Source organism: Carassius carassius, chromosome 47 (assembly GCF_963082965.1).
Source record: "Carassius carassius chromosome 47, fCarCar2.1, whole genome shotgun sequence".
Lineage (NCBI taxonomy): Eukaryota > Metazoa > Chordata > Actinopteri > Cypriniformes > Cyprinidae > Carassius > Carassius carassius.
The window spans coordinates 9623169-9643657 of NC_081801.1; the positions used below are offsets into that span (position 1 = coordinate 9623169).

Genomic DNA, 20489 nt, shown 5'->3' on the forward strand with positions numbered 1-20489 from the left:
GAGTTGCTGAATGATGTTTCCTAGCTACTCGAGTCTGAAATCGATTCTCATTCACGTAGAGATATGTGATGAATGTGGCTTTTTAATCCATGTGGCACCATCTGACCGGTTCCCTGTGATCCACAGCTTGACCTCTATAGATAAAGTCCAAGAGAGACAGAGAGAGAGAGAGAGAGTGTATGATGTTCGGTGACACACTCACATGACTATTGAACAGACTCTGTGAATGTCTCATGACACATTTGAGACCAAAGGAGTAGAGGTTAGTCGTGTGAATGGAGAAGGAACATGAAGTGGGCATGTGTGCCTTGACTATAAATGCATTGCCTTTTCGTCTTCCAACACCACTGAAGCCATCTCCTGAGGAATCACATGGTACATCACTTGATTTAACTAACTGGTCATCTCATTATGCAAGACCACAAAACAATGTTTGTTAGGTCTCCATTTACATTTTTTCTTCCATTTAAATTTTCCTAAACACTATATGGTTCTTATTATCTGATAGCTGATTTGCTATTACAGTAAGTATGAATTGTTGGTTGTGTTTTGCACTGATATTCTGTTGTAACCCAGTAGGAGGAAGAGAAGAACAACCACAGATTGTAATCTGTTTCATGTGCTTATGACAACTCCCCCAGTGGCCTTTGGCAACAATGCTTACTTAACTGGATACAAAAACGAGGAAAAAAGGCAAGGTTTCTTCCATGATCCCAACCAGACAAACTCTTCCTTTTCTTCTCAGCTCAGCTGACATTGTAAATACTAGTTTTGATCTTTATCGCTCAGCTATGCAGTAGGAATGAAGACTTTCAACACTGAGACCATGACTCTCCTAACCCAGGACCAACCTTGCAGGTTCTGTGCACCAGACAGCCCGCTCACATCCATGGAGCACTACCTAGTGGATTCGGGACACAAAGAGGACTATTTGGACTGCATGGAACCAGCTGTGTTTGAAGCAGTGGAGCCTCTGAATCTCTCAAGAGGAAGGCTTATCATGCACAGCATGGTCATGTTTGGAAGGGAATTCTGCTATGCCGTTGAGGCTGCGTTTGTCACGCCGGTGTTGTTGAGCGTTGGACTCCCCAGACACCTGTAAAGCTTGGTGTGGTTCATCAGCCCTGTTTTGGGTTTTATCCTACAGCCTGTCATCGGCTCAGCAAGTGACTACTGTAGGTCCCCATGGGGCCGAAGGCGACCATAGATAGTCTTACTTGAGATTATGATGTTAGTGGGCCTTACTTTATTTCTAAATGGAGATGTGGTCACATCAGGTAAGGTGTTGATGAAATAAATGTGATGGATCAGTCCAGATCGTGAAATCAGGAGCTACTTTTGTTTAGGCTGGTAGTTAAACGATCTGCAGATATGCAATGCAATTTTAAAAACTAAAAAGTGGTTAGGTTGAAATTTTAAAAAGGAAATAATGACCAAGGAAGGAAGGTAGGAACTGCAAATAATTACAAAAATTGTAGTAGCTCATAAAAAAACAAATTGGTTTTCTCTTCCACTGCGTTTTTCACATTATATCAAATAGCTTTTTGAAACGACCAATGAAAATGTGATGAAATTTTGAAATGGACATTTTTGAAATGGACATTGCATGGATGTCTTTATTTGCAATAAAGGTACTTGTTAATTTACCAAGCATTTGAAATACTGAAGAAAACTAGAAGTAGTCGTCCTTTTGCCTTTTTAAAAACTGAAACAAATTCACACTTTTATTTATTTTGTTAGTTATTAATTAAAGCATTTATTTATTCATTTATTTATGCATTACAAAAGACTACAATGAATGTAAACATAACATAAACTGCACTTTTGCCTTCTGAGCAATGGCCTGACCTTAAGTTTTGAAATTTCTAAAACGTTATATTCAATAGTATTCGTTAGCATTGAATTTATAATGTGTTTTTGATTAAACTAAGCATGATGTTTTTTCTCTCCTTCAGCTATACTAGAGGACAGACATGTTAAAAGGACATGGGCGATCGTAGTAGTTATGTTTGGAGTGGTGATGTTTGACTTTGCAGCAGACTTCATTGACGGGCCAATTAAAGCCTATTTGTTTGATGTGTGTTCTCATCGGGATAAGGAGAGAGGGCTTCATTATCATGCCTTACTCACAGGTAAGGAGAAATAATGAGTGATTAGCTAGGCCTTGCTTCATATCATTTTTTTTATCAATGTTTCAAAGTGCATAGAATTGATCTGAAGTTCTGTAAAATCTTGATTTTTAAGATTAATATGCTTCTCTGCAATTACTGCTACAGGAACCAGTACAATACAGATTGCTCTGCAGTGTGAAGATGACTGACAGCATTTGTTTCAGCATTTGTTTTTCATGGGAGCACATTCGAAAGCTTTCAAGTGTATTACTGTATATGGACTGATTTCCAGATCCTTACGTAAGCTTAGTCAGCACTATGGCTGTATGGCTATAGTTTTTCTTTCACTATCGGTAATATGGTCGGTAGGGTGCTTTGGTATTGTATTATTGATGTAACCAAACATCCTGCTGTCTGCACGGCAGCGGCAATTCTTCCTGGGGATTTGGTTGTGTTAAAAACACCTGCTTTGGTGCATCCTTAGTAAAATCTGGGTTGTTTACTGTTCAAAATCCTGATATCTTTCAAAGCTTTCCCCCTATGCCTTTCATCAGTGTCATACATTAACTTCCATGACCTGAAATGGAAAAAGTAATCTTAAAAAATATTCTAATCTCTTTACAAAAAGAGTGAAGACAACATATTAGTCAGGTTAGAGACACGTGTGCTTTCAGTCTCATGTGAATAATGTCTATATAACAAAAGACACTTGAGTATTTGTACTCACTGATCTTTGGTAAATGTGACAGGCTTTTATAAATGTTGTTTTTTTAATTAATGAATCAAACCCAGTTTGCATAAATTATTTTTTTTAGAATTTTTTTTTTTTACACAATTACCATTTAAGCAAAAATAGCACCCTAAAAAAACAAAAAAAAAACAAAGCTAATGCTTGTAAGACCTTCCTAAAGACTGTTATCCAATGACAGTAAAGCTTGGTAGCTTTTTTTCTGCTTTTAGTGATTCTTGGAGCAAACATATTATGCATATGTTTACAATAGCACATTTACACCTTATAATAACTAGAATGTGCTTTAAATTAAGTTTTCTTTGTAGTGAAATTTTATCACTCACTACCCCTAGAACCAACTGCCCCCTGACTATAACTTGATACTTCTTATTGATTCCAAAGTATGTATTATAATACCTATTTATATTTTTGTTGTGTAGTAGTGTAAATATCTATTATACTGTTACATAAAAACAGACATTTTTCTAATGCTGTAAATACAAAGTTCATGAAACTATAGATGGTGCAGGCCAATAGGTTCTAACTCAACCTGATATAATCACATCATTGTATATATTTCTTTTCACATCAGCAGCCAATGAGCTTGCTGCTCAACATTTAAATACTTGGCTAGTTCTTGATGTAGCAGTTGCAGTGTGCTTCAGAAACTCTCCACCTTCCCCAGCTCCACCTGTTTAGATCTGATACAGAGTGATCTCATGTGTGGGGGTTATTTCATATATACAGTATTATATTTACAGCAGCAGCAGTTTTTCATGATCAGCAAATCAGCATATAATTATGATTTCTGGAGGATCATGTGACACTGAAGAATAATGGCCACTCAATGTAAAATCAATGGAATTTTAAAATGTTAAAATTTAAAAGGGATATTCTAAATTGTAATATTTTACACTATTATAGTTTTTACTGTATATTTAAACCTAAATGCAGACTTGGTGACCATAACATCTCAAATGTTTAAACAGTACTGTAGAAAATTACTCCTATATCCATGCAAATATAAAAATATAGCTCTTTTAAAAGGGTTCACAGTTGTGTAAAATCATTAGGTTTTACATAGATTTGTCAACATTTATAACTAATATTTAACATGACAGAACACATTATTTTTGTATTTAATTGCAGGAAAGTTTTACAAATTTCGTAAAACTTTATTTTTACAAAACATTTTAACAAATGTTTTCAAAATAATTACTTGCGAAAGAAACTTTAGAATGTCAGACATTTATGCATTTATCTTATGCATATTATTCCATTTATAAAGGTCATAATTGGTGTAACAAGACAAGACCGAAGACATTTTAATTCCATCCTAAAACAAGAACAACACTTAAAGTACTTTCAGAGCCTTATCTGACGTTTGAAGAAGCATTTTGGCTTTAACAAACAGAGCACATCCCACTAAAACTTTCAGTCGTGTTTGATTTTCTTAGCTTGATTTATTTTATTTTTTTAAAGCAGCCTGCTGTGCTTCCTTGCAGGCCTTGGTGGAGCCTGTGGATACCTTATTGGAGCCAAGGACTCTGCTCTTGGTGTCCTACTGGGTTCAGAATACCAAGTTATCTATTTTTTCTCATCACTGACCTGGGGCATGTTTCTCACCATGCACCTTTTCAGCATCCCAGAAAACCACCAATCAAAGATCACAGTTCAGACTCTCGTACAGCTGCGCCACTGCTCCTGGAAGACCCACATCATAACGGCTATGGCACAGTATACAAAGAGCCACAACCTCTGCCTGAAATGAGGCAGCGCTCGTTTTCTGCCCTGAGTGAAGCCAATGCAGTCACACCCAGTGCCAAGCAGCCTAACAGCGAGGTTGGTCATTTGTGTTACCTCGAATCCCTTTCATGTGTCTTTTATTCTTGCTTTCAGCCTGGACCCAATTTCTCCTCACATTTTAATGACTTGTTTCAGACCTCGAAGCATCAGCCTTTTTGAGCTGTAATTAGACTAGATACTCATGCCTTTCACAGAAACAATTCCCCGTTTGGTCGATAATGAAAATAAGTACATGCCTTTTCCATTTTATTAAAAATACAACATAATATAGCAGCGAATTTTAGACATATGCATCTCATTATATGGTCGAGACTACAATTCTGAGACCACTATGGAATTAAATCTGTTTTGCATTTGCATTAGTACAAATATATATATTTATATATCATATTTACAGCATAATAATTTGAGAACATTTTAATTAATAATAATATAATAATAATGCATTATTATTGTTGTCATTGTTACTGTTCGTAATAATAGCAATCCTTTAAAAGTTTAATATGTACTATAATTATTATTAAATAATTGTACAAATAAATATAATGATAATGCAAAGAACATCTTGTTTTTCAATGGAAGCAAGAACATTGTATTGTCTGTACAAAAGTAAATACATTTATTTTTTTTGGTTAATTATCTAAAATTGTGCAGAATGTTAAATATTTCTTATTTATTTATTTTTTACAAGCTTGTAAACTACACATTTCAGATGTTTGCACCCTAAAGTCTTAGATTATCATTAGAGTGTCTCAAATCATAAAAATTGGGCATGCTCTTTGTAAAACCTCTGCTGTTTGTCATGCCAGTGAGTCACACCAAGTAGGCTAATGCTTTAATGTAGCAAGAAAAAATAAATAAATAATAAGACTCGTATTCATGCTGGAAATTTCATCATAACAGCAGTAATTAAGCACTGCATTCATCTAAATAAAAATATATCAGTATTAATTGGAATGATTAATAATGCTGTATCTCTGTATTAATCAGAATGTGTGTGTGTGTGTGCGCGTGTGTGTGTGTGTATTTATGTAAATAATGTTCATATTCAATTGTTAATGACACTAAGGTAAAAAGACCTGTAAATCCCAATACTCCTGTCAATCTAAACCCCAACTGAGTCTCACAATCATTAACCTCCTACAAACCTCACATAATCTGCCATCTGTCCCTGAGAAAGAGTTCTATTTGACCAAACACTGCTCTTGGACTAAATGTTCAGAACATATAGTTCTTGTTAATGTACAAGTGTGAAGGGAGCCTTGTTTCAGGGGATAGAACACTAGCTTTATTAGGCTGATAAAAGTCTTGAATGAAACACAGAGAGTTGTAAAAATGCAAAGCAGGAAAAAGTTTACAAAGACATTGACAAAGTTTAATTTTGGCACTAGAGAAACATTTTTTAAGTCCTTCCTCAAAAATGTCTATTAAATTTTAAATAAAATGCATGCATAAATGTATACATGATACATACTCCATACATGTATTATGCTTGTATCTGTACTACTGTAAGTTTGCACATTTTTGAATGAAAATTTGTTCCTCAGAAAAGAGAGTTTTAGCAATGAGTTTCTGACTTAATCTCCATATTCATTACAACACCTTTAACAAATCATAAAGAGTATTAATTCAATCATTTCACACCATTGCCCAACCAATTTATATTTCTTTTCCATTAGTGAGTCCATTAATTTACAGAGAGATCCCCGTCACTATAGAGATATCACATTAATGGACCCAACCTATTATGGTTTTGAAAACATATCACATTCATATTAATGTTCCCTTAGACTAGAATTAGACTAAAGAATCGACTCTGAACAACCGAAATGAGTTGTCGAAGATTCCAATCCCACTTCCATGACGGCTACATGTTATGGGTTAACACATTTACATAATGCCCATCTATGTTCTACGTTGACTGGCCGTGAACAATGTGAACAACCCTCAAACACTGTAACTTGTTCGTGTGGTTAAAATCATGTCGAGAAGATGCTGTGTCCTACACTGTGAAAGTAAATTTGTTTTATTTTCACTTTCGAAAGAAATATGGAAGCCTGTGTCTGCCACTGAATAAAAAAATTACAAAGGTAATTGTGACTTTTTATCTCACAATTCTGACTTTTTTCTCTTAATTGCGAGTTTATATCTTGTGAGTTATAAAGTAAAATTTTAAGGTAGAAAAGGTCAGAATTGCGAGATATAAACTCACCATTGCAAAAAAAAGTCCTAATTGCAAGATACAAACTTGCTTTTCCCAGAGAAAAAAAAATCTGAACTGCGAGTTGAGTTTTTATCCCGCAATTGAGTTTATATCACACATTTTTTACAGAATTGTCAGAATTGTGTGAAATAAATTCTAAATTCTGATTTTTTTCCTCACAATTCTGATATTTTCTAGCAATTGTGAGTTGTGAGTTTATATTTTGCATTCAATAACCTTTTATTATTATTATATTTTTTTATTCAGTGGCAGAAATGGGCTTCCATAGTAAGATGAGTCTTTAAAGGATGAGTGGTTAAAATTAATTTTCTCCACTGTAACACAGCAGTACAACCCCAGTCTTTATGTGTTTGTATTTTACTGACGACTGGGCATGCACATATCAGTATAGCATAATAAATCAATAATCACTATTTTTTGCATTATTTTAATGGGTAGATTTAGGAATGGGGTAGATATGACAAACCTTAATAAAAACACAATGTAATAGGTAGAAAACCAATTTATTGTTAGCTTCCGTTTTTGTTTTCTGTATCTCTTCTAGCTACAACCATTACTTTGGGCCAGCTGGATCCACTGAATCACAACCTGTAAGTATGATAAATAGCGGTAGAACAATCACAACAGACCCGGCCATCTGACCAATCAGAGAAGAGTAGGCTCAGGGAAAGTAGGGGCTTAGAGAGACTGAATCTTAGAACTGCTTCAAACAAATCGTTGGAAAATGAGGCAATATTAAATGCATATTTTAAGAAAATGAAAGCGTTCTTCGATATAGCATGCATGTAAACCTATTGCAGGAGACTCCCAAAACAATATTAGGAACCTTAAAATGGCATAATAGAAATAGGAGCACTTCAAGTTTTCACTGGTAAGTGTTCCTGACCTTGAGTTTTTGAAGCTTTCAGTAGATCTTATCAGCCTGTGTGCATTACTGTGTTTCAGGTATGGAAGATAGTGACCCTGAAATCTCTACTGTCAGGTGTGATTAGCATGCCCAGCCATTACCGCTGTGTCTGTGTGTGAGTCATCTCTTAGGCTGGATGGCCTTCCTTTGCAACATGCTCTTCTTCACTGACTTCATGGGGCAGGTGAGTGAATGAGGTATTTGATTTGTGCTTCCTTTGCACATCCCGATCTTTAAGGAGAGGGCTCAGAACAGCCATAAAATACACATGCTGACACTCCTAATGTTAGCGCACCAAAGTCTAGTGCCTACAGTTGAAATTCCTGTCATAGGTAAAGCCACTTGATCTATTCTTGAGTGTAAAATCATGCTGATTTAGTAATCACTGATGATCTTAGAATTTTTGTTTTCAAACATTTTGAAGAGTATTGTTCAAACGTTAAGATTTTATTATTATTATTATTATTATAACAAAAGCAGTCTCTTTTGCTCACCAAGGCTTTGCTTATGTGATATGAAAAAATAAATGAGAAAGTTATCCTAGTTCTCGCATTTGTCTTTATTCATTTAAAAAACCAATAAAATTAATTTTAGCACTCCTGAAAGAGTAGCATTTCAAAACTGAAAAATAGATCAATGGATGCTTTGATTTGTGGTTAAAAGGCAGCATAGCTCCTTTATCTTATTTTCCCTTGCACTACTGGCTTAGTCAAAGTTGAATAGAGATAAATGAGTCTCCTTGTAGCCAGCTAAAGTATAGAGAAAGTTGTTCTGCTGACCTCAACCAGGTGAAAATTGTTGAAGGCAATGACTGGCCATTTTCCCACTGATTCAGCGAATAGATGAAACCATGATTAGATCTTCACTGCGTAATAGCAATAACAAAAGGCATGGTGAACCTAAGAAGAAGATGCCATCTTTTAAAGCTGAGGGTCATTAACGAAACCATATGAACCTAATGACCTGTATAAATGAGTTTTTGAAAGAAAAGTATGTCTTGTGCGTGCATGTGAACCTTATCGAAGGGTAGTTTGAGGTAAGGGTTATAAAACTCTCAGTAACCTTAAAACCAACCCACAAGATCACAGCAGAGGATGATGTCCTTTTGAATTTCCACGCGGTGTCTGAATGAAAAAAACTTGACGTTCCTGATCTTCACTTGAGTAACATAATAGAAGCAGATGCACCTGTGGAGAGGATCTCTGGATTTGTACTTAATGTTTTTACCCCATTTGACAAAACATCACCTAGGATTTGATAATGTCACATGCTTTATCTTATGTTACATTCCTGGTATCTGTCTGTACATCTATAGATTGTATATAAGGGGAACCCCTATGATGAAAACAATTCCACCTCCTATGCGATGTATGAGAGAGGGGTTGAGGTGGGATGCCTGTGCATCAATGCTGTCTCCTCTGCACTCTATTCATAAGTAACATTGAACCATGACTCAACTGTTCATTCTTACTGCCTTTATTCAACTGCTGTTTCTTAATGCATCCAGACAAAAGAAAACTATTCAGTTACTGTTTGATAATACATGGCCCTACCACATCAGTTCGGGAATGAAATTGGATAATTCACTTTTTCAGTTATTAATATGTTTCGATGAGAGAATCACAGTCCTTTTCAACATCATGTCATTCTTATAAGAGCTTCAAGTCATATGTCACTGAAAAGCCCTTTTGAGAGGGCTTTATCAGTAAAGATGTTTTATCATTGATATGTATATCTCATCAGATGATAGTCTTTGTTTTCCATTCATCCGATGCACCATTTGTTCTGTATTTAATGCCATTTCCATTTGTGTCCATCCAGATGTGCAGAGGCTTCTCCTGCCATATATTGGCCTGAAGGGACTGTACTTCCTTGGCTACTTTGTTTTTGGTTTGGGAACCGGTCTGATTGGCCTGTTTCCAAACATTGTGGCCATGCAGGTCAGTTTTAGACTGTTACAACAGGACAGGACATTTATAAACACACACATACACACACACACACACGTGTGTGTTTATATATGTCTGTATGTATGAGCATGTTTATGAGGTCACAAATTTGTATAATGACATGGTTATGACAGGTATAACAATGAGGAGGTGACTTATAAGGACATTTTCAGTGTTCCCATAATTCAAAAGGCTTATAAATCATTCAGAATGAGTTTTTTTGAAAATCCAAAAATGCACAAATTTTCCTGTGAGGGTCCAGTTTAGGTGTAGGGTTGGGGACAAACGGTTATGTCAAATAAATGCTGTTCTTTTGAACGTTCTGTTCAAAGACTCTTAATGATATTTTCCAAAACAAACAACAACAAAAACAAACCTTAAGCAGCTGTTTTCAACATTGATAATAACAAAAAATGTTTCTTCAATGGCAAATCAGAATGATTTCTGGAGGATCATGTGACACAGAAGACTAACGTAATGGCTGCTGATATACAATATAGATAGCTTGCTTGTCATTGTGTAAAAGTCAATTATTATTATTAATTTTTTTAATAATTTAATCTAATGCAAAGATATATATAAATGCTTATCACTAAGGTTTAGTGTACATTCAGCCAGTCTTTATAACAAACTAAACACTGACAGGATAATCAGGACCCTTATGTGAAGATGGTGGGTCTTTTATCATCCTGAATGTTTTTTTTTTCTGATAAAAACAAAAACAAAAAACGTATTGCATGAATACTTAGCAAATATGTAAAACGTAAATATCTTATATTGATAAATAATGATTGAATTGAAATGTTTAAATTGCTTTGTAGAGCTGGAGGAGAGACAGAAGATGAGCACAGCTAGGAAACACAAGTTTCCCCAGATGAGTTCATTAAGAACATTTCTTAATTCAAGATAGTACTTCACTTGTTTTAAACATAGATTGTTACTTTGGTTAGCATCTAAATTCAATTAAAGCATGAAGTTACAAGAAAGTCTATGCCAGGGTACTGGAGAGGAGAATTCGGCCGATAGTGGAACCTCGGATTCAGGAGGAACAGTGTGGTTTTTGTCCCGGTCGTGGAACACTGGACCAGCTCTATACCCTTTCCAGGGTGCTGGAGGGTTCATGGGAGTTTGCCCAACCAGTCCACATGTGTTTTGTGGATTTGGAGAAGGCATTCGACCGTGTTCCTCGCGACATCCTGTGGAGGGTGCTCTGGGAGTATGGGGTCGGCGGCCCCCTACTTAGGGCTGTTCGGTCCCTGTACGACCGGAGCAAGAGCTTGGTTCGCATTGCCGGCAGTAAGTCAGACCTGTTCCCGGTGCATGTTGGACTCCGGCAGGGCTGCCCTTTGTCACCGGTTCTGTTCATAATTTTTATGGACAGAATTTCTAGGCGCAGCCAAGGGCCGGAGAGTGTCCGGTTTGGAGACCATACGATTTCGTCGCTGCTTTTTGCGGATGATGTTGTTGTGTTGGCCTCCTCAGACCAGGACCTTCAGCGTGCACTGGGACGGTTTGCAGCCGAGTGTGAATCGGCTGGGATGAGAATCAGCACCTCCAAGTCCGAGGCCATGGTTCTCAGTCGGAAAAGGGTGGATTGCCCACTTCAGGTTGGTGGAGAGTTCCTGCCTCAAGTGGAGGAGTTCAGGTATCTTGGGGTCTTGTTCACGAGTGAGGGAAGGATGGAACGTGAGATTGACAGACGGATCGGTGCAGCTTCTGCAGTAATGCGGTCGCTGTACCGATCTGTCATGGTGAAGAAGGAGCTGAGCTGTAAGGCAAAGCTCTCGATTTACCGGTCAATCTACGTTCCTACTCTCACCTATGGTCATGAGCTGTGGGTCATGACCGAAAGGACAAGATCCCGGATACAGGCGGCCGAAATGAGCTTTCTCCGTCGGGTGGCTGGGCGCTCCCATAGAGATGGGGTGAGAAGCACGGTCACTCGGGAGGAGCTCAGAGTAGAGCCGTTGCTCCTCCACATCGAGAGGAGCCAGCTGAGGTGGCTCGGGCATCTATTTCGGATGCCTCCTGGACGCCTTCCCAGGGAGGTGTTCCAGGCACGTCTTACCGGGAGGAGGCCCCGGGGAAGACCTAGGACACGCTGGAGGGACTATGTCTCCCGGCTGGCCTGGGAACGCCTCGGGGTCCCCCCGGAAGAGCTGGAAGAAGTGGCTAGGGAGAGGGAAGTCTGGGCGTCTCTGCTTAGACTGTTGCCCCCGCGACCCGGCCCCGGATAAGCGGAAGATGATGGATGGATGGGTTACAAGAAAACAGAAAATTAAATAAAAAATCTAAATCGACCCCTGAAACTCATAATCAAAAGGTGGATTCAATCCTCAAATGCAACTTAGCTTGTTTCTCACATTTGAATTATTGTTATGTGTTGGTTTACAGAGCTTGAAATTGGCTTAGACTGTATAAAGAGCAAACACTATGCTCTCTGCAAGTCTTCCTGATCTGTAGATCAACTGATTTCACTATATTATTTTTCTCACATTTTTTTTTATCAAAATTGGATTTAAGACAAATTATAAATGAAAAGGTGTCCTTTTATTATTGCTTGGACTTAAATGCAGAATTTATCTTGAAATAAGTCAAATAACTTGTGACAAATCTGTCTTATCGTCACCACTGAGGGAGCAGCACTGGCACGCACACACAAACACACTTGCATACATACCCAATTCACTCTTCATTCCTGTCCTCACCTGTTGTTTTCCCATCGGCAACGCGGGTGCACACGCCGGTCCGATGACTCACGGACATTTTTCCACACCACATTACCCCTTCAGTCCATAAGCATACCCGATCATTACACACACACACACACATCGTCCGTGTCTTGTGTTTTGTTCACGTGTCCTCGTACGTTCGTTTGTTTGTTGTATGGGCGTAGTCGGGCTTTGGCAGGTAAATGTTGCGTCGGCCAAACCGAGCAGACGAAGAGCGGATACTTGTGGCAAAATAGTGGGGTCGCGCCGGCGCAGTGCCACCAAAGCTGGTGAAACCATTGTCTTGTGATTAAGGGGGGATTATATGTGAATGAAGTATTTGGTATTTATGTGTTTCGGTGTTGTTAATAATGATGTATTATTACAATGTATTAATTTGATAATTACCAGTGAGAAATGCTTATCGATAAACATTTTGGTGGGTATAATGTAACTGGTAAGAATTGAAATATATATCTATACCTCTCTATGGGTGTTTTCAAAGAAGGCGGAGTCTGACCTATAAAAAGGGAGGCCAGACTCATAATCAGGACTTGTTAACCAAGTCAGAGCGAGAGTGCAACTGCGGTGCCTCAAGCAAACCTTTTCGTGTGGATACGTTTTGGAAAATTTTTCATCTTTATGTTTATTTTTATTTATTTTTGGTACTTTTTAGGTTTTTGTGTTCACCTGTCTATATATATTTCACTGTGGACCGTCTGTGTTTTTTGGCACTGTAAAGAAATTACACCTTGCACGAAAGTGCTCTGCGAGTAAGCCATCATTTGTTTACATCCTCACGGACCCAAGTTACCTTTATTCCCTTCCCCAGAAGCGAGCAGTGGCGCTCACTTCATCACATAACTAAACTAAATTGAATTTTTTAAACAACCCCCAAATCAAATAAGAAAAAAATATATATATCTTCGTATAAACAAACCAAAGCTTTGCCTGTGCTTTTTCCATTCAAAATAAGAGGCAATCACTGCATTTGAATCACAGCCCAAATAAAGATGCTTTATGCATGCATCGTGAGCAGTTTTTGTAATCTAAATTAGATTGTATGTTTTGAAAATTTTAACAAAAACAGAATGCTCTAACTTTAGTTTTGTTAAAGTATGCTACATAAAACATTTGCATGAAACAAATACAGCAGACGGGCTGAATGAAATTCAAATTCAATCTCTTGACAGCTCTGGTGCTTATGAACACTACATTAATATGCATTATACAGACACAAGATGAAAGTAAATTACCATCTAAACGTTTCTAAAGATGGTCAGTTCCCTCAGATATACTTTCATATATAAACGCCCACCCCCAAAATGTATCACGAATTGTTTAACATCTCAACCGATTTGAATCATCACATATTGGAATCGATGTTCAGGCTCGACGTGCATCATTATATTCCTACTTTTAGATTTAGACTTTTTCTCATGCAAAGTATCTGTCTTGTCATAGCTGCAAAGGAAACTGGGCAGTGATGAACCAGCTCTTGAGGGCCGTTGCACCGGCATGGACTGCGCAGCTCTTACCTGCATGGTGCAGCTGGGTCAGGTCATATAGTAGGAGCGGGTCTTGGAGCCCTGGTCAATCTAGCAGGCAGTGTGATTGTAGTGGTTCTCTCTGCCTCAACAGTATCCCTAATTGGCTGTCTCTTTATTGCTCTCTTTATGTGATGTACAGATTAAGCCTCAAATAAACACCCTTTCTCTATTTCATATGGTCTATCTCCTCTGTTCACTGAGCAGGAAAAAGAAAGGAAAAAGACACATTTTGTGGGTACTGTGCCAGATACTGTTCAGCTTGACTGTTAGCTGATTCCATCAAGTCTTTCTCTGTGCACTCCAGTTCACATTCTTAAACAACAACCTTCATCATCAGTCAGGTTGAAAGAAAGATTATATGTATTCAAAGAACAGTTGACAAAATTGCAAGGTTTGGATGTTTTGTTTATGCATGTTCATCGCTCTTTTAAGATGAATTGTTTTTGAGGGAATGAATCTTATCATGTCCAACTGTCAAACTCCATATAATATTAATTTTAAAGAAAACAATGACTGGATTCAAACATTTCAGATTTACTTTATTTCAGTGATAATCAATGAACTGATGGTAGTGAGCTGTGCCTCAGATATAAAGTGTTTCAGCTTGTAAATTATACCTTTTTATATATTTAATTCAGACAAACATCTTAATGCAGGTGGTGTTAATTATTATTTTTTAATCAGACGACAAAGTCAGACATAACAATAAAACCAAACATAAATAACTGACAACATTTACATAGTCACAGTTCACATGTAGGCTGGTGATGATAACACATCTTCTTAATGACCCACATGATGTTCACACTGCTGCAAAAACATCTTAAACCAGCCTAAGATGGTCTACTGGTCTTTTAATGGTCACAACCCATCATCACTGGCTGATGTAAGATGTTTATTAGCAGGGTATAACCCTACAACACATTTGTGTTGAATATAAATCCGGTATTGTTGACACATTCATGGTTTAAAAAAATGCGAACAATGAAAATGTATTATTATTTGTAAACGAACTGATACATCATTAAAGTACAATCAAATTATAATTAAAATCGAGTTCAGTTATAATCAATTAAATATGAATCCACGTTGTGCTCTGTGAATAGGCTCTAAAAGGTTGTAATGAATACAAAAACTTGCCTTTTTAAGATTGTTTTCACAGGTCCATATTAGAGGTGAACAGGGAGCAAAGTTAAAGGGTTTTAGTGAGAGGGTGTAAACGTAACACCCGGAATGGATTACAGCGTTTAGAATGAGGAGGATCCCTTCTACTTCTGCAAGGTGTTCCAGCCCGGGACTCTTTTAGTCTTCGCTTTAGTTTCGTTAGTGGAGGGAGAAAAATACAAACATCAAACTAATTAATTTGCCATTTTGTCTGAGTCTGAGTCTGAAGCACTTCTCAACACCAACAACTTTGCGTTATGTGCTATTAGGCAGAGGGTCGTTTTTGCTGTTATAGATGACAGCCCCCGGAGGATAAAAGATAAGCGCGGGCTCCGCGCGACTGAGCGGGACCATTACTAGACCGTGTTCATCTTGCTCGGGCTTCGTGGAGGCGGTTAACGGTCTCATGTTCGTGACAGAAGGCGATGTGATTTGCCAAAACAGCTTTTTCAACGCTTTTCTGAATTCCCTTCTCATCAGACAGTACAGAATGGGATTGAGACAACTGTTTGAATGAGCCAAACATACTGTTACTGGAAAAATGTACACTTGTGTGGTGTAGTACTCGTAACTGAAGTGTACTACATTGAGTTTTATTAAGATTCCCCACGCTGTTAACGCTTGATTCGGGAGCCAGCACAGGAAAAAAGACAAAACGACGATAGTAACAGATTTAGTCACTTTTGATCGCCTCTTGGCACTGGAGGTGTTCACGTTTTTGTTAGTAATGAAGCGCAGGAGAAGCAGGTAACAGATAGTGATGATCCCGAACGGAATGAGGAACCCTAGAAGTACCTTTTGCGCCTGATATAAACCCAGCCAAAATTGCGCGTCTCCGCTCCGGTCGGGAAATTTCACGAGACAAAGTTCCTCGTTGGAAACCGTGGCGGTTGTTGAAAATATCGCGTTCGGCAGAGCGGCACCGACAGCTGCTATCCAGATAACGACTGTCATCCACTGCGCGGAGAAACGCAGCCGACGTCTTCTACTTTTTAACGCTGAAGCCACGGAGCAGTATCTCGCCACGCTCATAGCCGTGAGGAAAAACACGCTGGCGTACATGTTCGTAGCCGTGACATAAGAAACTATCTTACACATCGCCTTCCCGAACAGCCAAGTGAAATCCATGGCGTTCTCTACAGCCCAAAAGGGAAGTGTCAAAACAAACTGAAAGTCGGTGACCGCCAAACTGGTCACGAAGAGGTTGATGGAAGACTTATTCCATGCTTGTTTGGACTTCATGAGATACAGGACGAGGATGTTACCGATTAAACCCAGTGCGCACACAACCGAGTAAATTACAGAGATGATTATTCTCAGGACCGCGGATCCGTCTCCCATAAAATCAGGTTTATCCAAATCGACGAGATCTTGAAAGTCACTCCAAGAGAGATTAGTCCTGTTCGACGTGAAGCTCGTGTTGTATTCACTTAACAGGAGACTTCCCGACGCGTAGTACTCGGTGCGCTCGTCTTGCATCTCGGAAGTTTTCTGCATTGCTCGTTTTAGTGTAATTTCCCCATCCTGGTTGAGTTACTCACTCCTGAATCTTATCATTCCAACTTCTTCAGTATCCATTGTCTGTCATTGCCATTGGTTTCAGTGAGGGAAAAAAAAGGTATTTGCGCGCATATCCCGTGATAAGTCCAAGAGGATATTTGTTTGTCCAGTTTAAATATATCTAACTATGAGATTTTTTTAAATAATATTTGTCGCACAAATCTGTTACTCGTGCCTAGCTTCAGGCGCATTGACAGCTCCCTGTGTTTTTATAGAGCCAAGTGTCGATGGATTGGATGGGGTGCGCTTTTACGCAGCACAGACAGTGGTGCTCCCTGTGATGCGGTGCAGTGAATAGATAAACAGAGTGAAGAAATGGATAAATTCTACATTTAACATTTAAAATTGATGCACCGTATTGAGTTTTGAAGCATTATTTGAGTATACGGGGGCTAATTGTCATAATGGCTATTAGGTTTTTAGTCCTGTTACGGAAATTCTTGTTTTTATATCAGTAGCTAGTTAGTATGCTGGTTTAAAATTAGCTTAAAGTGAAATAAAAAAGTTTCAATTACGACTAGCCCTCGTTTCACTTTATCTTTTGTATTGTATTCTCAAGACAAAAAAAAATGTCTTTTGCATATAAATTACTTTTGTTTTTGAAATTATACCTTTTTAAAGGTATATGATGAGATTTATATGATGAGATTTAAATTTTTCCGTTTTCTTTGGAGTGTTACAAACTCTTGGTGCATAATGTCAAGTAGCAAATACTAAAACCTCAGATCCAAAGACATATTCTTTATAAAAGTTAAGAGTCAACCTCCTAAAACGGCTCATTCTATCAACCCTTATTCCTATTAAACAGAGTTTTAATTATGGTCCAACTTCCCTGACAAACCCATTTGGCCTATAACCTAACATAATCTTCAATTTAACAAAGTACACAGATTATATACATTTATCTTAAAAAAAAAAAAAAGTTAAAATAAAATTTATATTATCACATTTTCTGATGTTTTACAAAATATTTGAATAACATGCTTTTCTTCCTCTTGAAAAATTACACGCATACGCAGTATCATCAACTCATCGGTTCTCAAATCAGACATGTACAAAAGAAATGGTTCTCGGTTGAGAGTACTGGTGATCCAAAAACAGATGCAACCAGTTCTTACCTTGAGAACCACTCCAGCAGTGTGCATGTACGTTCGTTATTGGTTTATTTAGAATCAGAGGGAGTTTTAGCCATGTTAAAAAAGTGAATAACTTAAGTAATTTGTGGATTAATGCTTACTGGAAATGCAAACCGTTTTAAACTATTCAGTCCAATTTGGTGGACTGGTTCAACTGGTTCACTAAGAAGAACTGGTTAAATCGAACAATTCGTTTACGAACTGGACATCACTAGAAAGAAGGCATAACTTTGATTCTCACTGTAGTATTGTCATGGAGTCGCTGTGTGATTCATTGTGAAAGAGAAACTACTTTGTTTGCTTTATGGTTGCTGTTGCATCATACAGGTGGATTCTGCACACTGGTGCCAGATGAGGAGATCCCCACTCACATTGTAATGCGCTTTAATTGTCTAGAAAAGCACTATGCAACAAATTAATACAACTTAACCACTGATTTCTAGTTGTGTCGTATTTTGGAAGGCCAAAAAAAGTAGTAATGCTTTCATCACGAAACACATTCTCCACAACATAGCGACGGCAACAGTGAGAATAAAAGTTACACCTTGTTTCTTTACGTGAACGATTGGGTGGCTATGCAAATCTTCCCACATCGTGACGTAGACATGTGGGGGCATGTTAGAATGAGCCATTTAAGGAGGGCGTGGTTGATTCTTAATTTTTATAAAGGATATCTCTTTGGATTTGAGACTTTAGTCTTTGTAACTTTACAGATCTTCTTTATGAACTAAGAGCTTGTAACACTTCAAAGAGAAAGGAACATTTTTAATCGATACAAGACCAGGCTAGTTTTCTGTTTATTAGCATCAGGCACCTTTAAAAGTTTTATTATGTTGCCTTGAAAAAAAAAAAGTACTTGAAGGTTGTTTAGTGCATATGCTGCTGAATTAGGTCAGATCTAATGAAGTGATCTCTGCCCCTCTCCAAATCTTCATCATCAGCTTGTGATGGTGCACAGAACTTGTTTAATGAAGCTTTGCGGTGCCTGTAGGATTTTTGTTTGGATCTGGATGAGAGTCAAGAGTGCATAAATGTGTATTTTTGAAAAACATGTTTACTGAAAAACTCTAAATTCCTCAACATTTTTACTTCCTAATGGCTGAAGTAAAATCACATTTTTTCAATAGTTCAAGTTAAATAATATGTTTGAGGCAGCAGAGATACGCTGAAGTAAGATATTCAACTGCAGGATTTCTGTAATCTCTTATTGCTTACCAGAGTTACTTTCTTTAGTCATTTTGCACTCTTGTCTGTTCTTAAATAATAAGACTACATTTTTTAACAGCAGCCCAAACAAAATAGTTTTCTTGGGAACCATGTTATGTCAGGTATTGTCACAACCTCAAAGGTCTGTTCGCATCAGACTCTTCATAACATACAACAGACTCAATTTTTCACTTCTGTGCCAGTGGCGGAGCTTGGCTTTCCAGGTCTGTAGATGCAAGTGAGGAGTGAGAAGTGCAAGGTCCAAGGATTGGATAAAAGAAATTGAATTGGAACGTGGCCCAACATTCTTCATAATGTTTTTAGTTATTTAGCTAAAGCTATCATTGTATTATAATTTTATTATAATTATATAGTTGTATATAATTGGGTACAGGACATCCATGGCACCCATTAAAGCACCAATATAGTTCTGGGAATTCATATTACTCAAGTAGGTGCTGTATTTAACAGCAAGGATTACCAGTTTGCAATTATGCTGTACTATGAAATAGCCTTGTAATAGAGGTTTGTAGGTTTAGGCCTAGTCCTTCTGCTGTCAGAAAAGGTCAGCTGAAACATTTCCTTTACTACCCTGAATCTGGAAACAAAATAAGTGAAGATGGAAATAAATTCTTACAAATCCAATTCTGACATGCTAAAATCAATTTAAAATTGTAACAAATCCTTACTATAGGGAGTAACTGACTCAAGTCGTCCTCAAACATTACTCTTGGCAAGACTTCTATTAATCTAAGTGCATATAGAATATTGAAGTCCAATGATCAATCAGTAATTAAGTCTCCACAGCAGATGGTTTTGTGCTCATGAATAATTCATCACAATCTCCTCACAGTATCCAAACAAGGGGACATGAATAGCTGAAGATGGAGCGCAGCGTTCTTGTTCCCTCAGAGCATTTCCTATGTCCTTTTTGAATGGCGCTGCACTCGTAAACTGTCTCAGCTCATGTTTACAAAGCTGAAGACAAGTCGTTTCTGTTGTGTTGAGTTCAAACTTAGGTCAGACAGTTCAGATGTGAGTCTTGGGAAGATTTCCCGATGTCACTCTAAGCAAGAAAGACCAGAACAAATGACTTTTATTGAATATTTCTTTAAACATGACAAGCGCAAATGGAGTGAGAACTACTAACTTTCGTTATGCATTCATCCAATACAATGTTCACTTTGTATTTATATAATACATTATTATATATATATATATATATATATATATATATATATATATATGTGTATGTGTGTGTGTGTGTGTGTGTGTGTGTGTGTGTGTATACATGTATATGTATATATATGTATATGTGTATATATATATATATATATATATATATATATATATATACACACACACACACACACACACACGCACACACACACACACACACACACACACACACACACATTTTAAAGAGACGAGTGAC

At 37.6% G+C, this 20489-nt stretch overlaps 1 protein-coding gene and 1 pseudogene across 1 annotated transcript; one reads left to right on the forward strand and one right to left on the reverse strand.

Annotated features, from left to right (window-relative positions):
* Positions 1–251: 251 nt before the first annotated feature.
* LOC132130294 (uncharacterized) lies at positions 252–11998 on the forward strand (annotated as a pseudogene).
* Positions 11999–15129: 3131 nt separating this feature from the next.
* On the reverse strand, positions 15130–16741 carry LOC132131009 (relaxin-3 receptor 1-like). The gene has a single exon (XM_059542960.1). The coding sequence runs from the start codon at positions 16647–16649 to the stop codon at positions 15408–15410; it is 1242 nt and encodes a 413-aa protein (XP_059398943.1). The 5' UTR covers positions 16650–16741; the 3' UTR covers positions 15130–15407.
* Positions 16742–20489: the final 3748 nt, after the last annotated feature.